At 41.0% G+C, this 25,060-nt stretch overlaps 1 protein-coding gene across 2 annotated transcripts in view; it reads left to right on the forward strand.

Annotated features, from left to right (window-relative positions):
* Window positions 1–12,475, forward strand: part of TMEM260 (transmembrane protein 260) — a 125,886-nt gene extending 113,411 nt beyond the window's left edge. The window contains exons 16-17 of one of the 2 annotated variants that reach the window (XM_033952092.1): window positions 3,293–3,383; window positions 9,830–12,475. In XM_033952092.1, coding sequence (XP_033807983.1) covers window positions 3,293–3,383; window positions 9,830–10,075 — 337 coding nt within the window. In that variant the 3' untranslated portion in view covers window positions 10,076–12,475. The remainder of the gene's footprint in view (window positions 1–3,292; window positions 3,384–9,829) is intronic. The other variant, XM_033952093.1, reaches the window with a different exon arrangement.
* The last annotated feature ends 12,585 nt before the right edge of the window (window positions 12,476–25,060 follow it).

A 25,060-nucleotide genomic window follows, 5' to 3' on the forward strand; every position in this document is an offset into this window, starting at 1 on the left:
GTGCTCTCCAAGCTTTCCAACACCTACTTCACAACATGGTGATCCTCATTCGCACAGACAATCAGGCCGCCATGTATTATATCAACAAGCAAGGAGGCACGGGCTCGGCCCTCCTTTGCCAGGAAGCTCTACGAATCTGGGACTGGGCGGTTCGCCACAACGCCTTCCTCAGAGCTGTCTACATTCAGGGGAAGAACAACGTCTTAGCAGACAACCTAAGTCGTCTTCTACAACCTCACGAATGGACTCTCCATTCCAGCCCCCTTCACCAAATCTTCACACAGTGGGGGACGCCTCAGATAGACCTCTTTGCGGCTCCCCACAACTCCAAACTGCCTCAGTTTTGCTCCAGGATCTACACTCCTCATCGCCTCGAGGCAGATGCTTTTCTACTGGACTGGGGGAAACGATTTCTATATGCGTTCCCACCATTCCCGCTGATCCAGAAGACTCTGGTCAAGCTGAAACTCGAGCAGGCCACCATGATTCTAATAGCTCCTCGGTGGCCCAGACAACCTTGGTTCCCCCTTCTACTTCAACTCAGCAGCAGGGAACCTGTACCACTTCCAGTGTTTCCTTCACTACTTACTCAACATCAAGGATCACTGCTTCATCCCAACCTGCAGTCTCTCCACCTGACAGCTTGGTTCCTCTCAACGTAACCCCTCACCAATTCTCACAAGAAGTGAGGGAGATCTTGGAGGCTTCCAGGAAGCCCGCCACTCGACAATGCTACTCCCAGAAATGGACTAGATTCTCCTCATGGTGTGTTTCTAAATCAAAGGAACCTCAGCGAGCTTCCTTATCCTCCGTGCTGGACTATCTCCTACACCTATCTCAATCTGGGCTCAAGTCTACATCCATACGAGTCCACCTGAGCGCTATTGCAGCTTTCCACCAGCCTCTACAAGGGAAACCCCTCTCGACCCATCCGGTGGTCGCCAGATTTATGAAAGGGCTCTTTCATGTTAACCCTCCTCTCAAACCACCCCCAGTAGTTTGGGATCTCAATGTAGTCCTTTCCCATCTCATGAAGCCCCCGTTTGAACCACTCAACAGGGCTCCTCTTAAGTATCTCACCTGGAAAGTGCTTTTTCTTGTAGCTCTTACGTCTGCTCGCAGAGTCAGCGAACTCCAGGCATTGATGGCGGACCCACCATTCACAGTATTCCATCACGACAAGGTGGTCCTCCGCACTCACCCGAAATTCCTGCCTAAAGTGGTCTCCGAATTTCATCTCAACCAATCCATTGTACTTCCAGTATTCTTTCCTAAGCCCCATTCTCACCACGGAGAATCGGCCCTTCACACTCTAGACTGTAAACGTGCTTTGGCTTTCTACCTGGATCGTACCAAGCCACACAGAACCACCCCCCAACTTTTTGTCTCCTTCGATCCTAATAAGTTGGGAAGACCCATATCAAAGCGCACCATCTCTAATTGGATGGCGGCGTGTATCTCTTTCTGCTATGCCCAGGCTGGATTATCACTTCCTTGTAAGGTCACAGCCCATAAGGTCAGAGCAATGGCAGCCTCAGTAGCATTCCTCAGATCAACACCAATTGAGGAGATTTGTAAGGCTGCCACTTGGTCCTCGGTTCACACTTTCACCTCACATTATTGTCTGGATACTTTCTCCAGACGGGATGGACAGTTTGGCCAAACAGTGTTGAAAAATTTATTCTCTTAAGTCGCCAACTCCCCCTCCATCCCACTGAGGTTAGCTTGGAGGTCACCCACTAGTGAGAATACCTGCCTGCTTGTCCTGGGATAAAGCAATGTTACTTACCGTAACAGTTGTTATCCAGGGACAGCAGGCAGCTATTCTCACGTCCCACCCACCTCCCCTGGGTTGGCTTCTCAGGCTAGCTACCTGAACTGAGGAGACACGCCCGGCTCTCCGGGCGGGAAGGCACCGGCGCATGCGCGGTGCGGGCATCTCGAAACTTTTAAGTTTCTACAAGCAACACGTGCTTGTGAGACGTCCGTATCGGGCTCTGTCTGATGACATCACCCACTAGTGAGAATAGCTGCCTGCTGTCCCTGGATAACAACTGTTACGGTAAGTAACATTGCTTTCTCTCTCCCTGCCCCATCTATCTTTTTTTCTTTCTTTCTGTCTCTCTCCCTGCCCTGTCTATCTTTTTTTCTTTCTGTCTGTCTCTCTCCCTGCCCTGTCTATCTTTTATTCTTTCTTTCTGTCTCTATCCTTGCCCCATCTTTCTTTTTCTCTATCTCCCTGCCCCGTCTCTATTTTCCTTTCTTTCTGTCGTTCTCCCTCCCGCTGTCTGTCTGTCTTTCTTTCTTTCTATCTTTCTTTCTTTCTCTCTCCCTGCCCCTGTCTTATCTTTTTTTCTTTTTCTCTGCCTGCCCCGTCTATATTTTTTATCTTTCTTTTTCTCTCTCTCCCTGTGCCCTATCTCTTTCTTTCTTTCTGTCTCTCTCCCTCCCAATGTCTCTTTCTTTCTTTCTTTCTTTCTTTCTCCCTGCCCAGACCCTCACTGAATCCGCCTTCCACCTGTGCCAGCTAAGGGATCCCTTGCCCTTTCCTCAGTCCAGCTGTGGCCAGCTGCCCGCACATACCTGCCCAGCTACACAACGGGCAAACGCGTCCCATCTCCCCTCTGGACCCCGTTCGCTCACCCTTGGTGCTGGATCGTCGCCTGATGCGCGAACTGCTGGGCCATGGCAAGCTGAGCCGAGACCCAGCGCGCACTTCTGCACTCCTCCACGCTTTCATTTTCTCGGGGGAGGGGGGGCTCCTTTAGCCCTCGCTCGCCGAGGTGGTGGTGGCCCACCCCATCCATGTACTCTCTCTCTCCTACCTGCCTATCTAGCTGGGGTCCATTCACATTCCCACTGTCTTCTAACTCGTTCCCTGGACCCTCTTCTGCTCTTCCCAGCCCTGCTCTTCCCGGACTGCTGCCTCATCTTCAGAGCTGCCAGGAGCCTCCGAGGGATCACTGTAGAGCCATGATTAAACTTCCTGCCTGCCCTGAGATCGCAACACCCCCTCATGCTTCCACCCGGGGTGTTCTGCCCTCTCTCTCCCCCCCCCCCTTGGTAGGCCCTGTCGTCACTGGATCCAGCCTCACAGCATCACCGAGGGAGGGCAATGGTGAAACCACCGCAAGCAGAGTTCTACTCTACTGCGCATGCAGCGGCACGGTAGCACGGAGGCACAGAACACAGAGACTGAAGTTTGCATGCTCCCTAAGAGTTTTATTATAGCAGATTATTTGAATCTAAGTACTTGCATGATTGACATTATAAAACTTATTTTGTTTTCTAGGATGAAAACCACTTACTATATTTTTGAGCTTGCAGAAAATACTCAGGTGTCTCCAGATATGAAAGCGCATCTTTATGCAAATTCTTTCAAAGTATGTAGCTTTTGTTTTTTCTTTCAGTTTTGGTTGTGCCTGTTGTGCTTGGTATATTCCAAGTGCATTCAAGATGCATTAGATAGATGTGCATTTTTTTCCTCTGTTACATGCAAATCTGTCTCTTGCATATTCATCCTGAATAACTTGATAACCCAGCTGATACTAGATATGTTCTGAGGACTGAACCTTTGGCTTACTTACCCAGCAATTTTAACTTTGCTATTGCTCTCTCTATCACACATAGACAAATTTGGTTCACTGCATTTGTTGAGATTTACAACTCACGTGATATGTTCGCCTTTAAATAATAGGCTATCAGGGCAAATATTGCTAGTGATTTTTTTTTCCTTTAGTATCAACTTCTGTTTCACTTGTAACATTTTTGTCTGTCCTATAATTTAGGTAGAGCTTAGGCCAGTGTATCGCAAACTGCGTGCCGTGGTACAGTAGTGTGCTGCGGCAAGATTCCGGTTGTGCTGCGAGAGGCATGTCCTGTAAATGAGTCAGCTGGCGCTGGTGCCTCTCCTCCGCACCTCCCCACTGGCATAGTAATTTCAAGTTTAACAAGCTGAGGACCCCATCTGGAGGGCCTCTGCCCATGCACGGGCATCAGCATGGTGACATCACACATGCGCGTGACATCATCATGTCAACATCCACACATGCATGGAGACCCTCCAGCCGCGGCCTTGACCCGCCCATACCTCTCCCATGGTCGTACCTCTTTTTGGGTTGCATGCTATGGTAATTGGGTGCCTAGCATTATGGAATAGCACACAGCCAGATCTTAATTGGTGCCAGTTAATGTCAATAGTTGGTTGTTGGTGCCTAATTATTGCTCATTGTCTAATTAAGTTGTGTGCACATTTTGGATCAGTGCCCAAATTGGGCACTATATGTGGAATCCAGGGGTACATTGCCTTCATGGGCACTGTTACCAAGCACCCATGCTAGCCAAGAGTTGGCTCCGAGCTCTGGTGGTTACCCTCTTGGCTTTTTCCACAGCACAGCTACTGTAACTGTAGCCAGCATCATCAGGTCATACTAGGGGAGGGAGATGAAGTGCATAGCCTGGCCATGCTGAGCTGCCGAGGCCAGAATGTGCCACAGTAAGGCTATTATAGCAAGTAACCAGTTGTGTTGGTCTGCCCCATGGCATAAGAACATAAGAATTGCCATACTGGGACAGATCGAAGGTCCATCAAGCTCAGTATCCTGTTTCCAACAATGGCCAACCCAGGTCCCTCAAGCTCAGTATCCTGTTTCCAGCAATGGCCAACCCAGGTCCCAAGTACCTGCCAAGATCCCAAGGTGTAAAACAGATTTTATGCTGCTTATCTTAGGAATAAGTAGTAGATTTCCCCAAGCCATCCCAATAATGGCCTGTGGACTTCTCTTTTAGGAAATTATAGAAATATAGAAATATGATGGCAGATAAAGGCCAAATTGCCCATCTAGTCTGCCCATCCGCAGTAACCATTATCTCTTTCTCTCTCTGAGAGATCCCATGTGCCTATCCCAGGCCCTTTTGAATTCAGACAGTCTCTGTCTCTATCACCTCTTCCAGGAGACTGTTCCACGCATCTGCCACCCTTTCTGTAAAAAAGTATTTCCTTAGATTACTCCGGAGCCTGTCACCTTTTAACTTCATCCTATGCCCTCTCATTGCATTGTTTCCTTTCAAATGAAAGAGACTCGACTCATGTGCATTTACATTACATAGATATTTAAACGTTTCTATCATATCTCTAAGTCTGTCTCCAGATGCCTTATGACGAAGACCACATACCATTTTAGTAGCCTTCCTCTGGACTGACTCCATCCTTTTTATATCTTTTTGAAGGTGTGGCCTCCAGAATTGTACACAATATTCTAAATGAGGTCTCACCAAAGTCTTATACAGGGGCATCAATACCTCCTTTTTCCTACTGTCCATTCCTCTCCCTATGCACCCTAACATCCTTCTAGCTTTCGCTGTCACCTTTTCAACCTGTTTGGCTACCTTAACATCATCACATACAATTACACCCAAGTCCCGCTCTTCTGTCGTGCACATAAGCTCTTCACTCCCTAATCTGTACCGTTCCCTCGGGTTTTTGCAGCCTAAATGCATGACTTGTATTTCTTAGCATTAAATTTTAGCTGCCAAATTTCAGACCATTCTTCAAGCTTTGCCAGGTCTTTCTTCATGTTATTCACACCATCCGGCGTGTCTACTCTATTGCAAATTTTAATATCATCTGCAAAGAGGCAAATCTTACCCGACAACCCTTCAGCAATATCGTTTATAAAAATGTTAAAAGAGCAGGCCCAAGGACAGAACCTTGAGGCCTTTTTAAAACCCCACTAAGCTAACTGATTTCAACACATTCTCTGGCAATGAATTCCAGAGTTTAACTACACATGTGTGAAGAAATATTTTCTCCAGGTTGTTTTAAATCTACTATTTAGTAGCTTCATTGCATGCCCACTAGTCCTAGTATTTTTGCAAAGTTTCAAGTTTATTAAAATTTTGGTATACCACCTTATCATTTATTTCAAGGTGGTTATACATTTTAAAATAGGGTAGAGAGACAACGTGACTATAGACCGAAACCAGATAAAAACATGAGAAACATATAATATAATTTAACATAACTTTAACAAAATAAACATACACGATTAGATAAAAACAATGACATACATGACTGGACAAACGGGTATGAGTGGAAAAGAAGGGGAGAACTAGAATGCTGAAAGAAAAGTAAGATATAAAGGTATAAACAAAAGGGTGGGGTTAAAAACAAGTAAGTCCAATAGAAGTGGACTTGTAGAAGATAATATGTTTTTTTTGTTGTTTTTTTTAAAATAAAAATCTTAAAAGGTCATTTACACTTGAAAGGCATCTTTAAAAAGGAATGTCTTAAGGAAAGATTTAAATTTCTCAAGATTAGTTATCTCTCTAAGAGCATTTGGTGCTGAGTTCCAGAGGGTCGGGGCAACTACTGAAAAAATAGTGTTTCTTCTAGTATTAATATGGTTCAAGGCTGGGATTACTAATAAATTTTGCTCTGAGGAACGAAGAAATCACGACATGCGTACGGTATCAAAAATTTATTAATGTATAACTTAAGTTGTATATGAAAGTTAATCAAGTGATATTGTATAAGTTTAAATGATATTGTCTGATACACATGTTGTAAGATGTAACATGAATAAAGAATTAAAAAAAAAAAAAAAATTATTAATGAATTCTAGCTGTCCATTGTTCCTTGTTTTAAAAATCAATAATAGAGTTTTATAAATGACATGGTGATGGATGGGAAGCCAATGTGCTTTTATCAGAAGAAGAGTTACGTGGTCGAATTTTTTGGCCTTATAGATAACTTTTAAGGCTGTGTTCAGGATTATTTGTAGTCGTTTTAACTCTTTTTTGGTAATACCGTGATATAAGGCATTGCCGTAATCTAGACAAGAAATAACTAATAAATGAATTAAAGTATTTAAGGCCGATGTATCAAGAAATTTAGTTAGAGAGCGTATCATTCGTAAATGATAAAAACATTTCCTTATAATTGTACTTATGTGATCATGGAAAGTGAGAGATTCATCCATAGTGATACCTAGAAGCTTGATATTACATACTGTATGTATTGGAATGGATTTGATTTTAATAGGAGACGGAAGAGAACTATCTTTCTTGAAAGGAAAGACCATTGTTTTGGTTTTAGTGGTATTAAGTTACAATTTGTTTGAGTTTAACCAGTCATGAATCTTGTCAAGTTTTTTGTTGATGGAAAGAATTTCATTTGGATCGTCTAAATTGAGAAGTACTAGTTGAATATTGTCTGCATAGGCAAAGACGGTAAAATAAGCAATTCACATCTACCCTTTCCACTCCACTCAGTATTTTATACACCTCTATCATATCACCCCTGAGCTGTCTCTTCTCCAAGCTGAAGAGCCCTAGCCGCTTTAGCCTTTCCTTATAGGGAAGTCATCCCATCCATTTTATAATTTTTGTTGCCCTTCTCTGTATCTTTTCCAATTCCTCTATATCTTTTTTGAGATGCGGCGACCAGAACTGCACACAGAGCGATACAAGGGCATTATAACATTTTCATCTTTGTTTTCCATTCCTTTCATAATAATTCCTAACATTCTATTTGCTTTCTTAGCCAACGCCACACATTGAGTTGAGGGTTTCAACATATGCTCAACAATGACACCTAGATTTTTTTTTCCTGGGCAGTGACTCTTAACATAGAACCCAGCATCACGTAACTGTAGTTCAGGTTCTTCTTTCCCACATGCATCATTTTGCACTTTCTCACATTAAATGTCATCTCCATTTTGATGCCCAGTCCTCCAATCTCACAAGGTCCTCTTGCAGTTTAACAACTTTGAACAACTTTGTGTCAACATCAAATTTAATTATCTCACTAGTTATTCCTATTTCTAGATCATTGATAAATATGATTGGTTACCATGGGTAAGGAGAGGAGAGGAGACTGCTGGGTTTAAAAGATGTTGTCTCGGGCATCTTCCAGCTTCTTTAGCCCGCTGTTTATGCCACCTGCTACCCTTTCTAAGTTAAGATAGATATACATTCTTTAGTCTTTAGATACTATGGTGCTTATTTTAGAACTACACTTCTCCCTCCGTATCCGCGGTTTCTGTATCTGCGGATTCGCTTATTTGCGATTTTTCGGATGCTGACTCTGCCCCCCCCCAAATTACATCATCATTAAAGTTCTTTTTCCTTTTACTGTACTGATATCGGTGTTTGGTCTTCAGAGCCCCAGTAAGGTATCAGACCTGTAAGTTTCAGACCTGAAACAGTTGGTGATCTTGTTCGATTGGGACAAGTCACCCAGAAGCCCTGACTGCTTGCAGCAAGAGCTCAAGTCCTGCTTGCACTGGGATGGAGCTGCACATTGTTAGGTTAGGGATATGCTAGCTGAAATAGATTAACGTGGTCAGGTTCCTTTGCCAGGATAACTAACAATGAAGCTGGACTCTTCTTTACTGAGCAAGGTGGGCATTCAAGGCTGCCTCAGTCTTGATTAGCCACCCATCCTGCATATCCGACAGACCCCCGTTGATGTCATTGTGTCTTTTTTTCCACTTTCCTGGCATCCAAGTCGGTGAAAGGGCAGCATCTGCCTCTGTTTGGATTTACTACTGAGGCCCTGCTTTCACTGCAGCACTTCGAAAACACATTTTCTATGCAATTTCAATATGTTCCATGTTATCTGACTTTTCAATTTTCTGACAACGGGGCTGGTCCCATTTATGTTAGATAATCGAGACTCTATTGTATGTGTAACTTTTAAAATAGACTTTAGCAAATTATTTGCACTGGTATATCATCAGGGTCTGTTTTAGACGTGCTGGGGCCCAGTGCAGAAATTAAGGAGGGGGCCCCCGATCCCCTCTCCTTCATCTCTTCGCCAGCCATTACTACCACAAATAAAATAACTTTAAATGACTTCTTCACACACAAAAACACAGGCAGACCTTTACCAAATACAGAGCAAGGTGTGCTTTCCTCTTGCCTGCATCACTACAGGCTCTGCCGGTCTCAATCCCAGCCCTCAAAAACAGGAATCCACTTCAGAGGGGTGCAGGATCGATCAAGACCGGCAGAGCCTATAGCAATGCAGGCAAGAAGGAAGCTCCTGCAGCTTTTGTTTTTGCTTCCCAGTTTAGCGGGACCAGGGCCAAAGACAGAACTGATAGCTGACTGAGATGCCCGGACCATGGGGCCCCCTGGAGCTGTGGTGCCTATGGCAGCTGCCCTATTTTCTTCCCCACTCCCCTCTCCCAACACCAACCCTATATATCATTTGAATCAAAGCAGACATCCAAAGCCAATAACCAAAGTAATATATTTCAGTTCACACAGGAGCCTTTTTACTAAGCTGTGTTAGGTGCTAGTACAAGCCTTACACAGCAAAAATGACTAACACAGGATGTGCTAAAGTACTCTACATAAGTTTTTCCAGCTGTACATGCTAAGTGTCTAGTACTTACTTATTTTTGGAGGGGGTATGTCAAGGGTAGAGAATGGGCGTAGATGTACTAACCAGCTGATGTCACTGAAGCGCTAACCGGCTAGCATAGGAGGTGTTACATGCAGCCATGGTAATTTTCTTAAATTGTCACGCACCAGAGCTGTCATTAGCAAACAGTCAGAAATAAAAAAAATATAAAAAAGTCCTTTTTGACAGCTGTGCTCAAAATGGGCTTACTTCATGGGAAAGGCTAGTGCAAGGATGCATTTAGCCCATTTCTTAGCACAATTTAGTAAAAGGGCCCTACAGGAGACCAGAAAAACACTATTTCCAAAGCTGATTTTTGACCCACTGTTTTTCGGTACATTACCTTTTTAAAAAAAAAAAATTTTTTTTAGAAGTATGTAAAACAGTAATTAATAAAATATATTTTGGTTTGTTTTGCAGTTGTATAAAGAAATTATATATTCCCATGAAAAGCATCCAGTAAATTGGCATAAAAACTATGCTATTTCTTGCGAGAGGATGTTGCATCTCCAGGGACTGGACATCAACCCTGAATTATTGTTATCTGAGATAATCAAACATTTCACCCTGTATATAGAGAAAAGCAAAGAGGATCCAGAGAAGAGCGCAATATTTGAAGCCATAGAACACATGAAAGGAGAGTTAAGCAGACTGAAAAAGTCATAATTTGGTTAAATATGAAAAATTGAGAGCACCATTTTTTTCTTATAGGGTGAAATTCTTGTGGTGGCATCTAGGCCGGCAACTTAGAGAGCTCTTAAGTTAAACAGTTTCTATGAAACTATAAGTGACTGGTGAGGACATTTTTTTAATGTGGTTCTTTGTTTCAGGATATTGTATTAAATATAGATACTCTCTTTAACAACCTATGCCAAATTCTGTTAACTATAATTTTCAAAAGAGCATTGTGGAATGAGAGAAATCCTTTTGGAAAAAAAAGTATGTTTAATAAACATTTATAAAATATACTTCATTTGGAATTTAATTCCAACAGTTGTAGACCAGAAATCAGTTTGATGATTAGATTATTTAACACTTAAATTACTGTTGCCACTAAGATGATTTTTTTTTTTTGTTTGAGAATCAGTTACAGTGAAAATGTTCAAATTGGAAAAAAAAGAATAAACACCTGTTGGGGCCAGCCCCCTGACTCGGCAGTAATGTAGTCTCCTGGCCACTGGGCAGGGAGTCAGATACATCAGGGAATCGGATACATACTTATAGCCTGTGGAAAAGGAAGCCGGCTGCCACTGCCCTCAGCTAACAGAAGAGCAGATCTGAGGGGGTTCATTCCTAGAGGTGTCTTTTTTCTTGTGATTGAATGGCAAGAAACAAATTGTGAAATTAACAAGAGAGAGAAAGATCGAACATGCAAAAATTAATAAATACATTTTATACTTTTGTGAAATTGACTGTGGGATTGGCAAATTTAAATCTGGAATCTAAAACAGTATTGAGAAGTACTTACAAAAGTCTGCTTATTATTGTACCTGCTTATGTGGTATTCTAGAAAAGCTGATTTCCTTTTCGTTTACCTCAGTTGCATGAACTGGTTGACAAATGAACTGGATTTCTTATTTTCCTAATTACTTTCATATTTGTGTTTTACCTCTATTTGTTCTCTTGTCGATCTGGTCTCAATAATTAGTAGTCTCCTGCTGCCAAAATGTTAAAAAGAGACTGCTGAGTTTCTAAAAATTCATTTCAGTTGCAAGAATCTTTTATACATATTACTAAAGAGAACATACTAAGAAATGCAAATAATTGTTCTTTATTTTATTACGACAGTTAATTAATAGCAACCTGTTTTAATGAATAAAGTCACTCAGAGTCCTTCAGCACTTCCTAAGTAGAGGCCAGAATCTGTAGGGATTCTTTTCCCCTGATTGTATAGCTCCTAGACTCCAAGCACTATATAGGCCTCTGTATAGAAATGCTCACTAATGAAGAGGGAGGGCTAGAAGCTTGTCTGCATTCAAAGATCACTGGTGAGTCATTCAGCAAGAAAAGGCCCCTTACTAGGAATAGTCACAGTTCCGTGGCATTGTGCTAGCAAAAGGACCTGATCAAAGGTCTCCTGTGGAGCTTGCATGGTTCCCTTTCATAGTACGACCATAATTAAAACCACTAATTCTCTTTTAAAATGCTGCAGGATGCCATGTAGGCATCTGTCTAGAGTGTCCTTTGTGATGTCATAAGCTGTTAAGGACCAGTACCGAGGGCTTTTGAGTGAAATGCCAGTCATGGAGGTGCTTCAAGACAAGGGTGCCTCTAAAGGCTTGACAAGGCCTTGACTACACAATTCGAGCTGAATTTGCCCCTTGTCAGCTGCCAGTAAATAAATCTCAAAGGGGGAAAAGCTGAAGTTTCATTACCTGATCCATGGCGCTTTGTTGGTTTTGGCATCACACAGGGGAAGCTCTTGCCTTGCCATTCTCTGGGTTTGAAGATGTCCATTGGAGCCTGCAGAGCTTGGACAGGGTTCAGAGTCGAACCTTTTGATGAGTGTCAATAGTTGTAACAGTTCAGCTGTTAAGAAGACAAATAAATGGTGGAGCTCATTAATCCTCCTTTTGGCTCTCAGTGCCTTTTGCCCTTTTATCACAGCCTTATTAGGTTCCTACTCATCTTGAACTAAAAAAAAAAAAAAGAGAATTGAAGTTGTTGAGTGCTAATTGGCAAAGACTTTTAATCATGGTCCAGGAACTTTCACTGACTTGAAAGTAACTTCTCTATAGGGAAAAGCGAAAAACTTAGATTTATATTAAAAGAAAAACCTGGTGAGGTTTAATGTAGTGTAAAATTTAAGGAAGCATTGTTAAATTGGTGATAAATATGAAATGTCATATAAATATCCATATTTTAAGCACAATGGCTTACAGAAAGAGAATTGCAAGTTTATTCCTTCTTGAAGCTACTAGTTGAGTTTTCTCTGTGGTAGGGAGGCAATACCTAGCAGATACTTATGGAATGCAGCAAAAAATATTTTTGAGAAACGTGATTTCCATTACCTTCAAAATTGATTTGGAGGCGCAGTTATCAATGTGGGCTACTGTTAAGATGTGTTATTTTACTGTTAACCCAAGTTGTTAGTATGTACTGTAACTAGGTCTCATTGTATAAAATGGGAAAACATCTTAATGGTAGCCCACATTGATAAGTGCGCCTCTTAATGAAATTAAAATATATATATATATTTTTTTTTAAAGTAAAATAACCATATAGGTAACATTCCACATCAGTGGAGAAAGATTGGTGACATTCAAAGGTCGTACATCGTAGTCTGTACATGAAGTTTTGGTATATATAATACAGATTGCAGAACTGTCATTAAACTGTTTCTTCAACTAGCAATGGACTGTTTTGACTAAGTATTTTCATGCTTATACTGTTCCAACAAACTTATAAAACTGTCAGCACTATGTTTGACAGCAAAAAATTCCTTTAGCTGAGTTTCACTACTTAATTCATTTGTTTTGGAAATGCACCAGAGTATGTCTGAAGGCATCACTAGCTTGGATCAAGACCAATGATCTTTTAGCTCAAATTTAAACCCTTTAATCACATAGGGGGTAATTCTCTGTGAGCCTATAAATAGGTACCTAGAGAGTGCCTGGAAGGAGTCTGATCTATAAAGGAGCATAGGCGCCTACATTCCTTTACAGAAACTAGTGTAACGGTGAAATTACACCTCTATAAGACATCTGCAATAGAACTAGTATTAAATGTGTGCACCTAAGTTTCAATGATACATGCATAACTTACCATTTATCCAAGTACAAGCAGGTATATGTGGGTGACATCATCCATGGAACCTGCTATGGCACTGCCACTTTAAAAAGAGATAAAGAAACATGTTGGCAGATAAAGGCCAAATAGACCATCCAGTCTGCCCATCAACTTCATCCACTATCACCTATTCTCTCTAAGAGATCCCACGTGCTTGTCCCATGCTTTCTTGAATTCAGACATCGTCTTTGAGGGGCATTTTCAAAACATACGTGTAAGTTCGATTTGGACATAAGGCGCTAGATGTCCAAAGGCAGCAGTAAGAAAATGCCTATTTTCGAAAGGCAAGCCACCATATGTCTAGAAATATATATTTTTTGAAAATCCTCTATCTGGAAGTCCAGGCCATCGGGATGCCCAGATCATCAGGACATCTATCTTTATACCACATTTTCGAACAAAGTTTTGTCCAAGTCCCAAATGCCCAGAACAAGGCCTTGTGGGAGGGGCCAGTCCTGTAGTCCTTGTCCACCCAGACAACCAAGTTGCCATGTTCTATCAGAAACAAACAACGGAGCATGGGTTCTCACCCCCTTTGAATGGAAGCGATCTAGATTTGGTATTGGGCAATTGCTTGTGGCATATTTCTCAAAGCGGTTTATTTAACAAGATAGCAAAACATCTTGGCAGACAAAATGAGCAGATTGCTTCAGCCACACGAATGGCCTCTTAGCACACCCATCTTGTGCCAGATTTTCTCCACATGGGGGACACCAGACATAGATCTCTTCACTCCCCCCCCCCCCCCCCACAAGAACAAACTTCCACATTTCTGCTCCAGACTCTATAACCCCCATTACAATGCATTGGATGCCTTCCTTATTTATTGGGGGGGACAGATTCCTCTATGTATTTCCCCTTATATCTCTCCGGGAAAATTGTACTCAAACTTTGCCAAGATCGAGGCACCATTATGCTCATAGCACCTTGTTCATGTCAGGTTTGGTTCATGCTCCTAGAGCTCTTGTCCAAGAAACTATGCAAGTTGCAACTGTTTGCAGCACTATTGATGCAGAATGAGGGATCCCTCCTTCACCAAACCCTTGCTCGTGAGCACTAAGAGTATGTTTTTTTTATTGAGCAACTAAATTTTTTCTGCCTCTCAACTGCAGTATCTGAAGCATCTAGAAAATCTTCCACTCAGCATTGTTGCCACTTCAAATGGACTAGATTTTCTTCCTGATGTGCATTGCATTCTCTGGAACTGGTCACATGTCCACTTCCATCCATACTGGACTACCTTCTCCACCTCTGCTCTAAAAGCCAATTCAGTTTTAATACATCTCAGTGCTATCAGTGTGTTTCATTCTCCCTTTGGACAAGAAAATTCTGTTCATCTCTTGGTAGCCTGTTTCATGAAAGGACTATTCCACATGAAACCACCTGTCAAGTCTCCATCTGTTGCTTGGGATCTTAACATACTGTCTGATCTTATGAGTTTCCCTTTGAGCCGCTTACATCTTGCTCTCAACTTCTCACTTGGAAATTCATTTTCCTCATTGCCCTTATGTCTGCACGCTGTGTAAGTGAACTTCAAGCTCTTGTATCAGATTCTCCCTACACAAGATTATAGACAGAGTAAACCTCTGTTCTCATCCAAAACTCCTACCCAAGTTTGTCTAGGAATTTTACCTCAACCAATCCAGAGTACTCTGTTTTCTTTCCAAAGCCACATTCGCATCCTGGAGAGGCAGCACAGCACACCTTGGACTACAAACATGCTCTGGCATACTACCTGCAATGCACTATACCTCATAGAAGATCCTCCCAGCTCTTTGTGGCTTTTGATCCTATCAGAATTGGGAGCTCCTGTTACCAAGAGAACCATCTTCACTTGGCTGACAGACTGTATCTCCTTTGAAGTGTCTATACAAATGCTAGAAGCCTAAAAAAATAAAATAGAAGAGTTAAGAGTATATAGTATAGCACTGAATGATGTGATAGATATAATAGGTATCTCGGAGACCTGGTAGAAGGAGGATAATGGAACACTGTTACCTGGGTACAAATTATATCACAAGGATAAAGTAGATCAAATTGGGGGAGGGTTCTGCTATATGTTAAAGAGGAAATTGAATTAAACATAATGAACATTCTGCATGACATAGATAGCAGTGTGGAATCCATATGGATAGAAATTCTATATGTGAAGGGAAAGAATTAACAGGTAGGGTTATACTACTGTTCCCCCCCCCCCCCCAGGACAGAATGAGCAGACAAATGAAGAAATGTTTTCAGAGATTAGGAAAGCTGGCAATTTGACTGGATAAGTGTTACATCAGGGAGTGCTAGAGAGGTAAAATTCCTAGATGTCATAAGCAACTGCTTCTTTGAACAACTGGTCCAGGAGCTAACAAGAGGGGAACTATTTTAGATTTGGTCCTTAGTGGAATGCAGGGCATAGTACAGTAAATAACTGTGTTGGGTCTGCTGGGAAACAGTGATCATACCGTGATCAAATTTGAGCTGATATCTGGATTCACGTTGCTAAAGAAATCTACTATAGTGTTAATTTTTGAAAGAGCAACTATGATAAAATTAGGATGGTTAAAAAGAAGCTAAAAGGATTGGTGGCAAAGGTTAGGACTATAAACCAGGCGTAGATGTTATTTAAAAATACCATCATGGAGGCCCAGACCAGATGTATTCCACATATTAACAAAGGTGGAAAGCAGAGGAAACGAGAGCCAGCATGGCTAAAAGGTGAAGTGAAAGAGGCTATTAGAGCAAAAAAAAACTTCCTTTAAAGAATGGAAAAAGGATCCAAATGAATACGAGAAGAAACATAAGCACTGTCAAGTTAGATGCAAAGCATTGATAAAGAAAGCTAAAAAAGAATATGAAGAAAACTTTCTAAAGAGGCATAAACTCATAGTAATAAATTTTTTAGGTACATTAGAATCAAAAAACCTGTGAGGGAATCCGTGGGACCGTTGGATGATCAAGGAGTAAAAGGGGTGCACAGGGAGAATAAGAATTATAATGCCTCTTTATTGCTCTATGGCACAACCTCACCTTCAGTATTGTATTCAATTTTGGTTGCATTATCTCAAAAAAATATATGGTGGAACTAGAAAAGGTTCAAATAAGAACGACTAAGATGATAAAGGGGATGTAACTCTCATATGAGGAAAGACTACAGAGGTTAGGGCTCTTCAACTTGGAAAATAGACCACAGAGAGGAGATATGATTGAAGCCTATTAAATCCTGAGTAGTGCAGAATGGGTACAAGGGGATCAATTTTTTTACTCCATCAAAAATTATAAAGATTAGGGGACACTCGATTAAGTTACAGGGAAATAATTTTAAAACCAGGTTTGGCTTCTTTTGGATCATGTGAAGGCCCAGGTTAATAGGGGTTGCAGAAAAAACATCTGAATCCGTGGCTTACCAGAGAGCATCAAAGACTCAGAGCTGCAAACTCTGGTGGAGACCTGGCTTACCCAGGCTTTGGGCTTGCCCAGTAGCTTGGGACCAGTAGTGGTGGAGCGAGTGCACCATGTGGGACAGAGGCAGTGATGGCTCGCTTCCATAACTGCAATAAAAATTTGACTGCTGGACCTGTTTAAGAAAAACCAAGCTTTGGAATATTTTGGAGCAAAAGGTTTGTTGTTTCAGGATTTTCCCCAGAAGGTGGTCTAACAACGGAGAACTTTGGTGCCATTCTGTGCTCAGCTATACGGACATCAATATCCAGCCAAGATTTGCCTCACTTACAACAAAACCTGAGGAGCTCCAGTGTTTCCTTGAGGGTCTGTCGTCACCATAAAATGATAGACACTTCAGCGCCGGAGATTTGGGATCGATGTTGGAGGCTTTAAGTTAAGTTTAAGTTTATTAGGATTTTATATACCGCCTATCAAGGTTGTCTAAGCGGTTTTTACAATCGGGTACTCAAACATTTTCCCTATCTGTCCCGGTGGGCTCACAATCTATCTAACGTACCTGGGACTATGGAGGATTAAGTGACTTGCCCGGGGTCACAAGGAGCAGCGCAGGGTTTGAACCCACAACCCCAGGGTGCTGAGGCTGTAGATCCAACCACTGCGCCACACACTCCTCCTTTAGTATATGTACTGTCCCCACAAACCTACACTGAACATTTCTGCTGCAGAGTACAGTCTTGGGAGTTTTTATGTCGCATGTCTGGGGGTTTGGTGCCGTTGCCATACAGCTTTGTAAAATAATAATAATAATAACTTTATTTTTGTATACCGCAATACCACAAACAGTTCAGAGCGGTTTACAATGCAAGAGACTGTACATACACAGTGAAGATACAATGCAAGGGAATGTACTATGCAGTTGAGCACAGTTTACAATGCAGGGGACTGTACATATTCAGAATGGGTGCTTATATAGCGAAAATACAATGCAGATTTACAATGCAAGAGCCTGTACATTTACAGCGGAGATATTTATACAGTGAAAAGAGGGTGTTAAGCTTGAATTTTACTATTTCAGCTTTATATAGCTGTTTACACAAGCTATTTAAAATCTGTTCATTAGCTTTCAAAATAAAATACCTTCGTTACTACTATTACAGCAATCCTTTTCCACATTCTGCTTCTTAACACATAAAGTTAATTAGGTTTAGATTTTAACCTCAGTCTCCTATTCTAGGAAAACTAAAACAACTCCTACCACTCTAATTTGACAGGTACATTTGAGCTTGTAACAATTTGTACACCTGGGATATATTTCCCATGAAAAATGCTAATAAAGTGCCAGATCTCATAACAATATTACATCTGGGGAAGGTAATATTCACAGTAAGTAGATCTTAATGAAATCCCTTGCCACTGTGCTCCTCAGACAATGCTTGTTGCTTGTGCTTCTGTAGATGTTAACACCTGTGACTTTTGCGGGCTTGCTTTACTGTATAAATAAACTTGTTTCTTCCAATACAGTACGTCCCAAATTGTACTTCTGTGACCTGTATGGGATTAGTATATTTTGGGTTAATGTGTATAACATATTCTGTATTGTTGACTTATTTCTTTTTGAACACATTGGAATGTGTTTAAATTTCAGAGAGACCATAATGAATGCAACTTTATTGCTCTGCTCAATAAAATTTTTATCCTAACAACTTTATTGCTTTGTAATTCAATCCACTTTGCTTTTAGTAAAACTACATTTTTGAAAATTATTGTCACTCATGTATGCTTGTGAGTCACTAATTCAGCACAGCTAAAAATAGTGTTCAACAAGTGTACTAGCAGAAAGGTGATTGTTCAGTCTGATTTAAAAAAAAAAAAAAATTCCTTCAAATCAAACCAGGTTGCAAAATTACTGATATCTTCTGACTTGGTCTGCAGGTATTGATCAAGGGAATTGTTATCGGAAACACTCGACATCTGTATAGCAAAGAGTATTTTATCATCATTACTGTCATTGTCTTCTACATTAGAAGCAGTGCAGTCTAATTCATCATTTGCATCTTCATCTTTATCTTCGCTATCATCAAACTGTCCAGTTACAAAGAAAGCTTTAACAAAGTTGGAATTCTTGTATTGTCTGTTTTAACAATTTTTTGTCAGATGTCAAACTTTGAATATGTTTAAGAACTGAGGCAAGAGCGTCAAATGTATGGAAATCCTTCAGTGTTAAGGTCAGGCAAGCATTGTCTATCAGTCAAGTGGACAGTCATCCCAATGTAAATTTTGCGATAAGATAACCAGTAGTTTGTTGTGATAGAAAACAAAAAAAACTCTGTGGAGTGACGATGTTCCTAAATGGACTTTATTTGAAAGAGTCAAAGTTCCAAAGGTACACCAAAATCATCCACATAAAATAATTTCATCCACATAAAAATAGATTATCCACATAAAAGCCTTAAAGGACCTAGTCCGCTAGGGATACAGGACCCAACACGGTCTGTGTTTCGACAAAAAGTCTTCTTCAGGGGTCCCTAGGGGTCCTATAAAGGTGAATACGTGGGAAACAATTCCTTTTGTTTTTTGCTTGTGTCAATTCCTTTTGTTTTTTGTCTGTTGTCAATTCCTTTTGTTTTTTGTTTGTTGTCAATTCCTTTTGTTTTTTGTTTGTTGTGATAGATACATATGTCTGTTCACCAAGAACTGCAACCAACTTCAGCGCCCAAGTAAAGGGTCTGGGTATCATTGTAGACAATGCGATGAAATCTTCCACCCAATGTGCGGTGGCTACCAAAAAAGCAATAGGATGCTAGGAATTATTAAAAAAAGGGATGGTTAACAAGACTAAGGGCTCCTTTTACGAAGGTTCGCTAGGGTTTTTAGCGCACGCACAAAATTACCATGCGCTATAGTGCGTGGTAGCCAAAAATCTACCGCCTCCTATAAGCTGCTACAGTCTTCTTTCTGAAGGCCTCAGACAGCTTTTTTGATCTTATCATAGTGTTCACTATCACTGCATCAGTCATGAGAACACCAAACCAAATGTCTGAGGTTTAAGTAGAGCAAACCTCCTTCAAAATGCTGAGTAACGTTCTAATCATGTGCACCTGATGAGATACACCTGTGTGTGATTTGAGCTACTTTAGGTGGGAGAATATGTGGGGGTGTCCTAATTTATTCCTCATTTACAATACACATTTTTATGGGTATCTTTTGTTTCATGAGTAATTCAAGGAAAATTTTTGTTGTTTACCTCCAATTACATCACTTTCTTTTCCCCAGATTTAAAAAAAAAAAAGATTTGACATCGATATATGAACATTTCTTTAAGAAAGAACTGAATATTTCATGGAGTGTCCTAATTTTTTTACATGACTTTGTTGTAACTTTCTCCCCTATTTTAACAGTGTAACCTTCTACAATGTGATGTAACCATTTGTCCATGATGCTGCATGGGCCTCTTATCTCATAAATCGTCTTGAACCTGTAAGGGCTAAGTGCGATGAAGAAATCCTGATTAGATTAGGCCCACTGCTTTATTAGATTTATACTTCCTAAGAAACACTGTGCAACTGAGGCTCTTCTTCCCTGAGGTGTGCAACCTTGAGAGTCTGAGAGGCTTTTGATGCAATTTTAAATGTATTATAGGTTGAACAGACCAGATGGTTCCCACACTCCTAACTAATATTCAGTAAATGAACAAACTTTCTTTATCTTGGAAATTTATTAGAAATCTTATGTGCCCCTTCCCTTCCTCCTCATGTCCAACAACTCTCCTTTCCTTTCCTATCTCCTCGTGCCCAGCATATCCTCTTCCCTACCTTTCCAACACTTCTGCATCTCCCCTTTCCAATATTAATACTTAATCATAGTGATGTGATAAGAGGCTATCCAAGGGCTAAGCATAGTGTTCTGGAAGAATTTTATCCAGCAACGTGTCCAAGTCTGTCACTCAAGCCCAGGAAATGATGAGGAAATGATACATTTCTGTTCACTGAGGACAAGCAAGAACTACCATCCACAAAAGTGCGAGTATTTTGGCTTGGGGGAGGGAGGAGAGGATTGCAGAGAGAGCGAGAGAGTAGTATGAATTGCAATTAAAAACGCCTGCTGCCATATTTTCAAATTTAATTACATTTTCTTTTTCCTTTGTTTTCTTTTTAAGATACAAGTTTTTCTTGAGTGAGACAAATATACTTTTCAAAATGAAGGTTGTAAAACCTTATTTTTTATTATGTAATTTGCAAGTGTATTATGATTCCAGCCTACATTAAAAAATCACTCTCAAAATTGAAACTTTGCAGGACATACCGGTGCTGGTGCCTGAAGATCTGCGTCCTCTGCTGGGCCTTGAGCATCTGCGCATGCTCAAGGCCTGCGAGTTCACGCTGTTTTCGAGATTCTCGGAGATCTCCGAGAATCTCGGAGAGAGCTTGAACTCGCAGGCCTTGAGCATGCGCAGATGCTCAAGGCCCAGCAAAAAAGAGGATGCAGATCTTTGGGCACCGGCATGTCCTGTGCGTTGGTGCCAGTGGCCAGATGGGGGCAAGCAGCGTGTTCGGGTGGGTGCTGAGGGATTTCAGATTGCGGCGGGGTGGTGCAACACGAGCGGGGGGATGCCGGATCGCAGGGGGGAGGGTGGCAGATCACGCAGGGGGGCCTTCAGGGGGAGAAATGCCGGTTCTCGGGGGGGGGGGGGAAAGCAGCGCCGCTGGCCTCGGGCGGTGGGGGTGGGTGGGAACGTATCAAGCGAGTTTTCCTTAGTTCCTATGGGGAAACTCTCTTTGATATAAAAGTATTTTGGTTTACGAGCATGTTTCTGGAACGAATTATGCTCGTAAACCAAGGTACCACTGTAAATATATATACATACACACACACATATATATATATATATATATATATATATATACACAGTGTATACATATATATATATATATATATATATATATATATATATATAAAATCGGAAGTATGTATGTGTGTGTGTATGTGCCGCGATCACGCAAAAACGGCTTGACCGATTTGAACGAAACTTGGTATGCAGATCCCTCACTACCTGGGATGATATGTTCTGGGGGTCTCGCAGTCCACCTGCACACGTGGGCGGAGCTACAAACATAAAATCAGATTTCACCCATTCATGTCAATGGAAAAAATGTAAAAAGCTGCCATTCTCACAGTAATTCAAAAACGGCTTGACCCATTTCAACGAAACTTGGTATGCTGATCCCTCACTGCCTGGGATGATATTTTCTGGGGGTCTCGCGCCCCACCTGCACACGTGGGCGGAGCAACAAACATAAAATCAGATTTCACCCATTCATGTCAATGGAAAAAATGTAAAAAGCTGCCATTCTCACAGTACTTAAATAACGGCTTGACCGATTTGAACGAAACTTGGTATGCAGATCCCTCACTACCTGGGGTGATATGTTCTGGGGGTCTCGCAGCCCACCTGCACACGTGGGTGGAGCTACAAACAGAACATCAGATTTCACCCATTCATGTCAATGGAAAAAATGTAAAAAGCTGCCATTCTCACAGTAATTCAAAAACGGCTTGACCGATTTGAACGAACCTTGGTGTGCAGATCCCTCACTACCTGGGGTGATATGTTCTGGGGGGTCTCGCGGCCCACCTGCACACATGGGCGGAGCTACAAACAGAAAATCAGATTTCACCCATTCATGTCAATGGAAAAAATGTAAAAAGCTGCCATTCTCACAGTAATTCCAACTACCTGGGGTGATATGTTCTGGGGGTCTCGCTGCCCACCTGCACACGTGGGCGGAGCTACAAACAGAAAATCAGATTTCACCCATTCCTGTCAATGGAAGAAAAGTAAAAAGCTGCCATTCTCACAGTAATTCAAAAACGGCTTGACCGATTTGAACGAAACTTGGTATGCAGATCCCTCACTACCTGGGGTGATATGTTCTGGGGGTCTCGCTGCCCACCTGCACACGTGGGCGGAGCTACAAACAGAAAATCAGATTTCACCCATTCATGTCAATGGAAAAAATGTAAACAGCTGCCATTCTCACAGTACATCACAAACGGCTTGACCGATTTGAACGAAACTTGGTATGCAGATCCCTCACTACCTGGGGTGATATATTCTGGGGGTCTCGCGGCCCACCTGCACACGTGGGCTGAGCTACAAACAGAACATCAGATTTCACCCATTCATGTCAATGGAAAAAAAGTAAAAAGCTGCCATTCTCACAGTAATTCAAAAACGGCTTGACCGATTTAAACGAAACTTGGTATGCAGATCCCTCACTACCTGGGGTGATATGTTCTGGGGGTCTCGCAGCCCACCTGCACATGTGGGTGGAGCTACAAACAGAACATCAGATTTCATCCATTCATGTCAATGGAAAAAATGTAAAAAGCTGCCATTCTCACAGTAATTCAAAAACGGCTTGACCGATTTGAACGAACCTTGGTATGCAGCTCCCTCACTACCTGGGGTGATATGTTCTGGGGGTCTCGCAGCCCACCTGCACACGTGGGCGGAGCTACAAACAGAAAATCAGATTTCACCCATTCATGTCAATGGAAAAAATGTAAAAAGCTGCCATTCTCACAGTAATTCAAAAACGGCTTGACCGATTTGAACGAAACTTGGTATGCAGATCCCTCACTACCTGGGGTGATATGTTCTGGGGGTCTCGCGGCCCACAACTCTATGTTGCTTGCTCAAGGGTGGGTTCACCCAAGAATTTATATGTTCTTGCTCCAGGAGGTGAAACTAAAAATGTTGTTTTTAATCACGTTTTGTGTTAGTTGTATTGTATTCATTTTGTCAAATATTTCACATTATAATTTGAATATTGTACTTTTTATAAAGCTGTAAAAAAATAATTTCATTCACCACTATAAAGTATCTTTATTTGAATCCATTTACAGTGTTATTGCTCTAATTAAATACCCGTGCAATGCCGGGGCATCAACTAGTAATCAATATAGTTTAGAGTTCTTATGCTTTCAGACGGACTTCCTGGGACACCAGGCTGTGCAGTGGTACAAATTAATATCTGGATTCATGAATAAAAACCCAAAGACAGGTCTTAGAGACATTTGGAGCATTGAGATTAAGCATCAAATTTCTGCTTCTCAATGGCCACGTATTTTGTCTTGGAGGATGAGATGTACAATGTCTGCATCTATGAGACAAACATGGTTCTTCCTATTGCATAGAGCATTCTGGACCCCTGTTCATTTAAAAAAATTAGATAGCTCTAAGTCAGATAATGTTGGCATTATCATCTTGAAGCAGGACCATTTATTATTCTATTGTCCAATTATTATGGAATTTTGGAAATCAATTTGGAGTCAAATAAATTGTTTATTAGAAAATCATGTGGCATTATCATATGATACAATATTATTTGGCATGGAGATGAGAGCTAAGAGTCAAATATCCTCTACAAATAATAAATTATTGCTCATTTTGACAGGAGTTGCCATACAACAAACAACACTTAATTGGAAAAGTTGGAATAGATTGAACTTTAGTTTTTGGTGGAATTCAGTATGCCATATTTATAAAATGGAAAGAACATTAGCCATTCAAAAAGGGAACTTTAATAAATTTCAGGATGTGTGGAGGCCATTATCAGATTATTGTAAAGAATGAGTATATATTTTTCTTCCCTAATTAGTACAAATGGAAATTGGGTGGGGGAGGGGGGTATTTATTATTGGAAAATGTTTTTATGAAATATAAAAAGATGGAAGGGAAGGGGATAAATTTAATTTGATAAGATTAATTGTAGAATTTCAAGTGATATATCTATGTTAAAATGTTAATACCAATGTTGATGTACTTGATGTAAGTTATAAAATGAATAAAGAATAAAAAAAATAAATTAAATAGAATTCTTACAAAATTTATTTGGCTGGGGAAAACAGTGAGAATTGCTTTAGTAACCTTACAAAAATCAATTGCGGAGGGAGGGGTAAATTTTCCAAATTTATATAGGTACCATAAAGCCTATATTATGCATCAGGCTATTTACTGGATCCTCCCGGATCTCATGGAAAGTCTCCCGGATTGGTTATGGTTGGAATGGCAGCTCCTATCTCCACTGAGATTGTGTCATATCTTGAGTGTTAAGATGCCAAGATTATATAAGGACAATAGAATTTTATGTGATACTTTGAAAACTTTAAAATTTATTAATAATTTAACATCTATTCCTATTCATAAATCCATGTGTCAGTCCCTTTGGCTGAACTCCAAGAATCAAATTGGCAGATTTAAAATCATCTGGAAGCATTGGATGAGGGCAGGCATTCATATGTTGGATGATGTGGTATTAGATGGAAAAATGCTTGCCTTTTTTCAACTATAGCACAAATTTGGTATTGCTAAATCTTAAAATTATAGATGGCTGCAGTTGAAGCAGGCCATTCAGGAAGGGTTCCCTGATTGGCTAACTTTTAAAAATTATTATAGCTTACAGATCTTAT

This window comes from Geotrypetes seraphini, chromosome 7 (assembly GCF_902459505.1).
Source record: "Geotrypetes seraphini chromosome 7, aGeoSer1.1, whole genome shotgun sequence".
In the NCBI taxonomy this organism is placed as follows: Eukaryota; Metazoa; Chordata; class Amphibia; order Gymnophiona; family Dermophiidae; genus Geotrypetes; species Geotrypetes seraphini.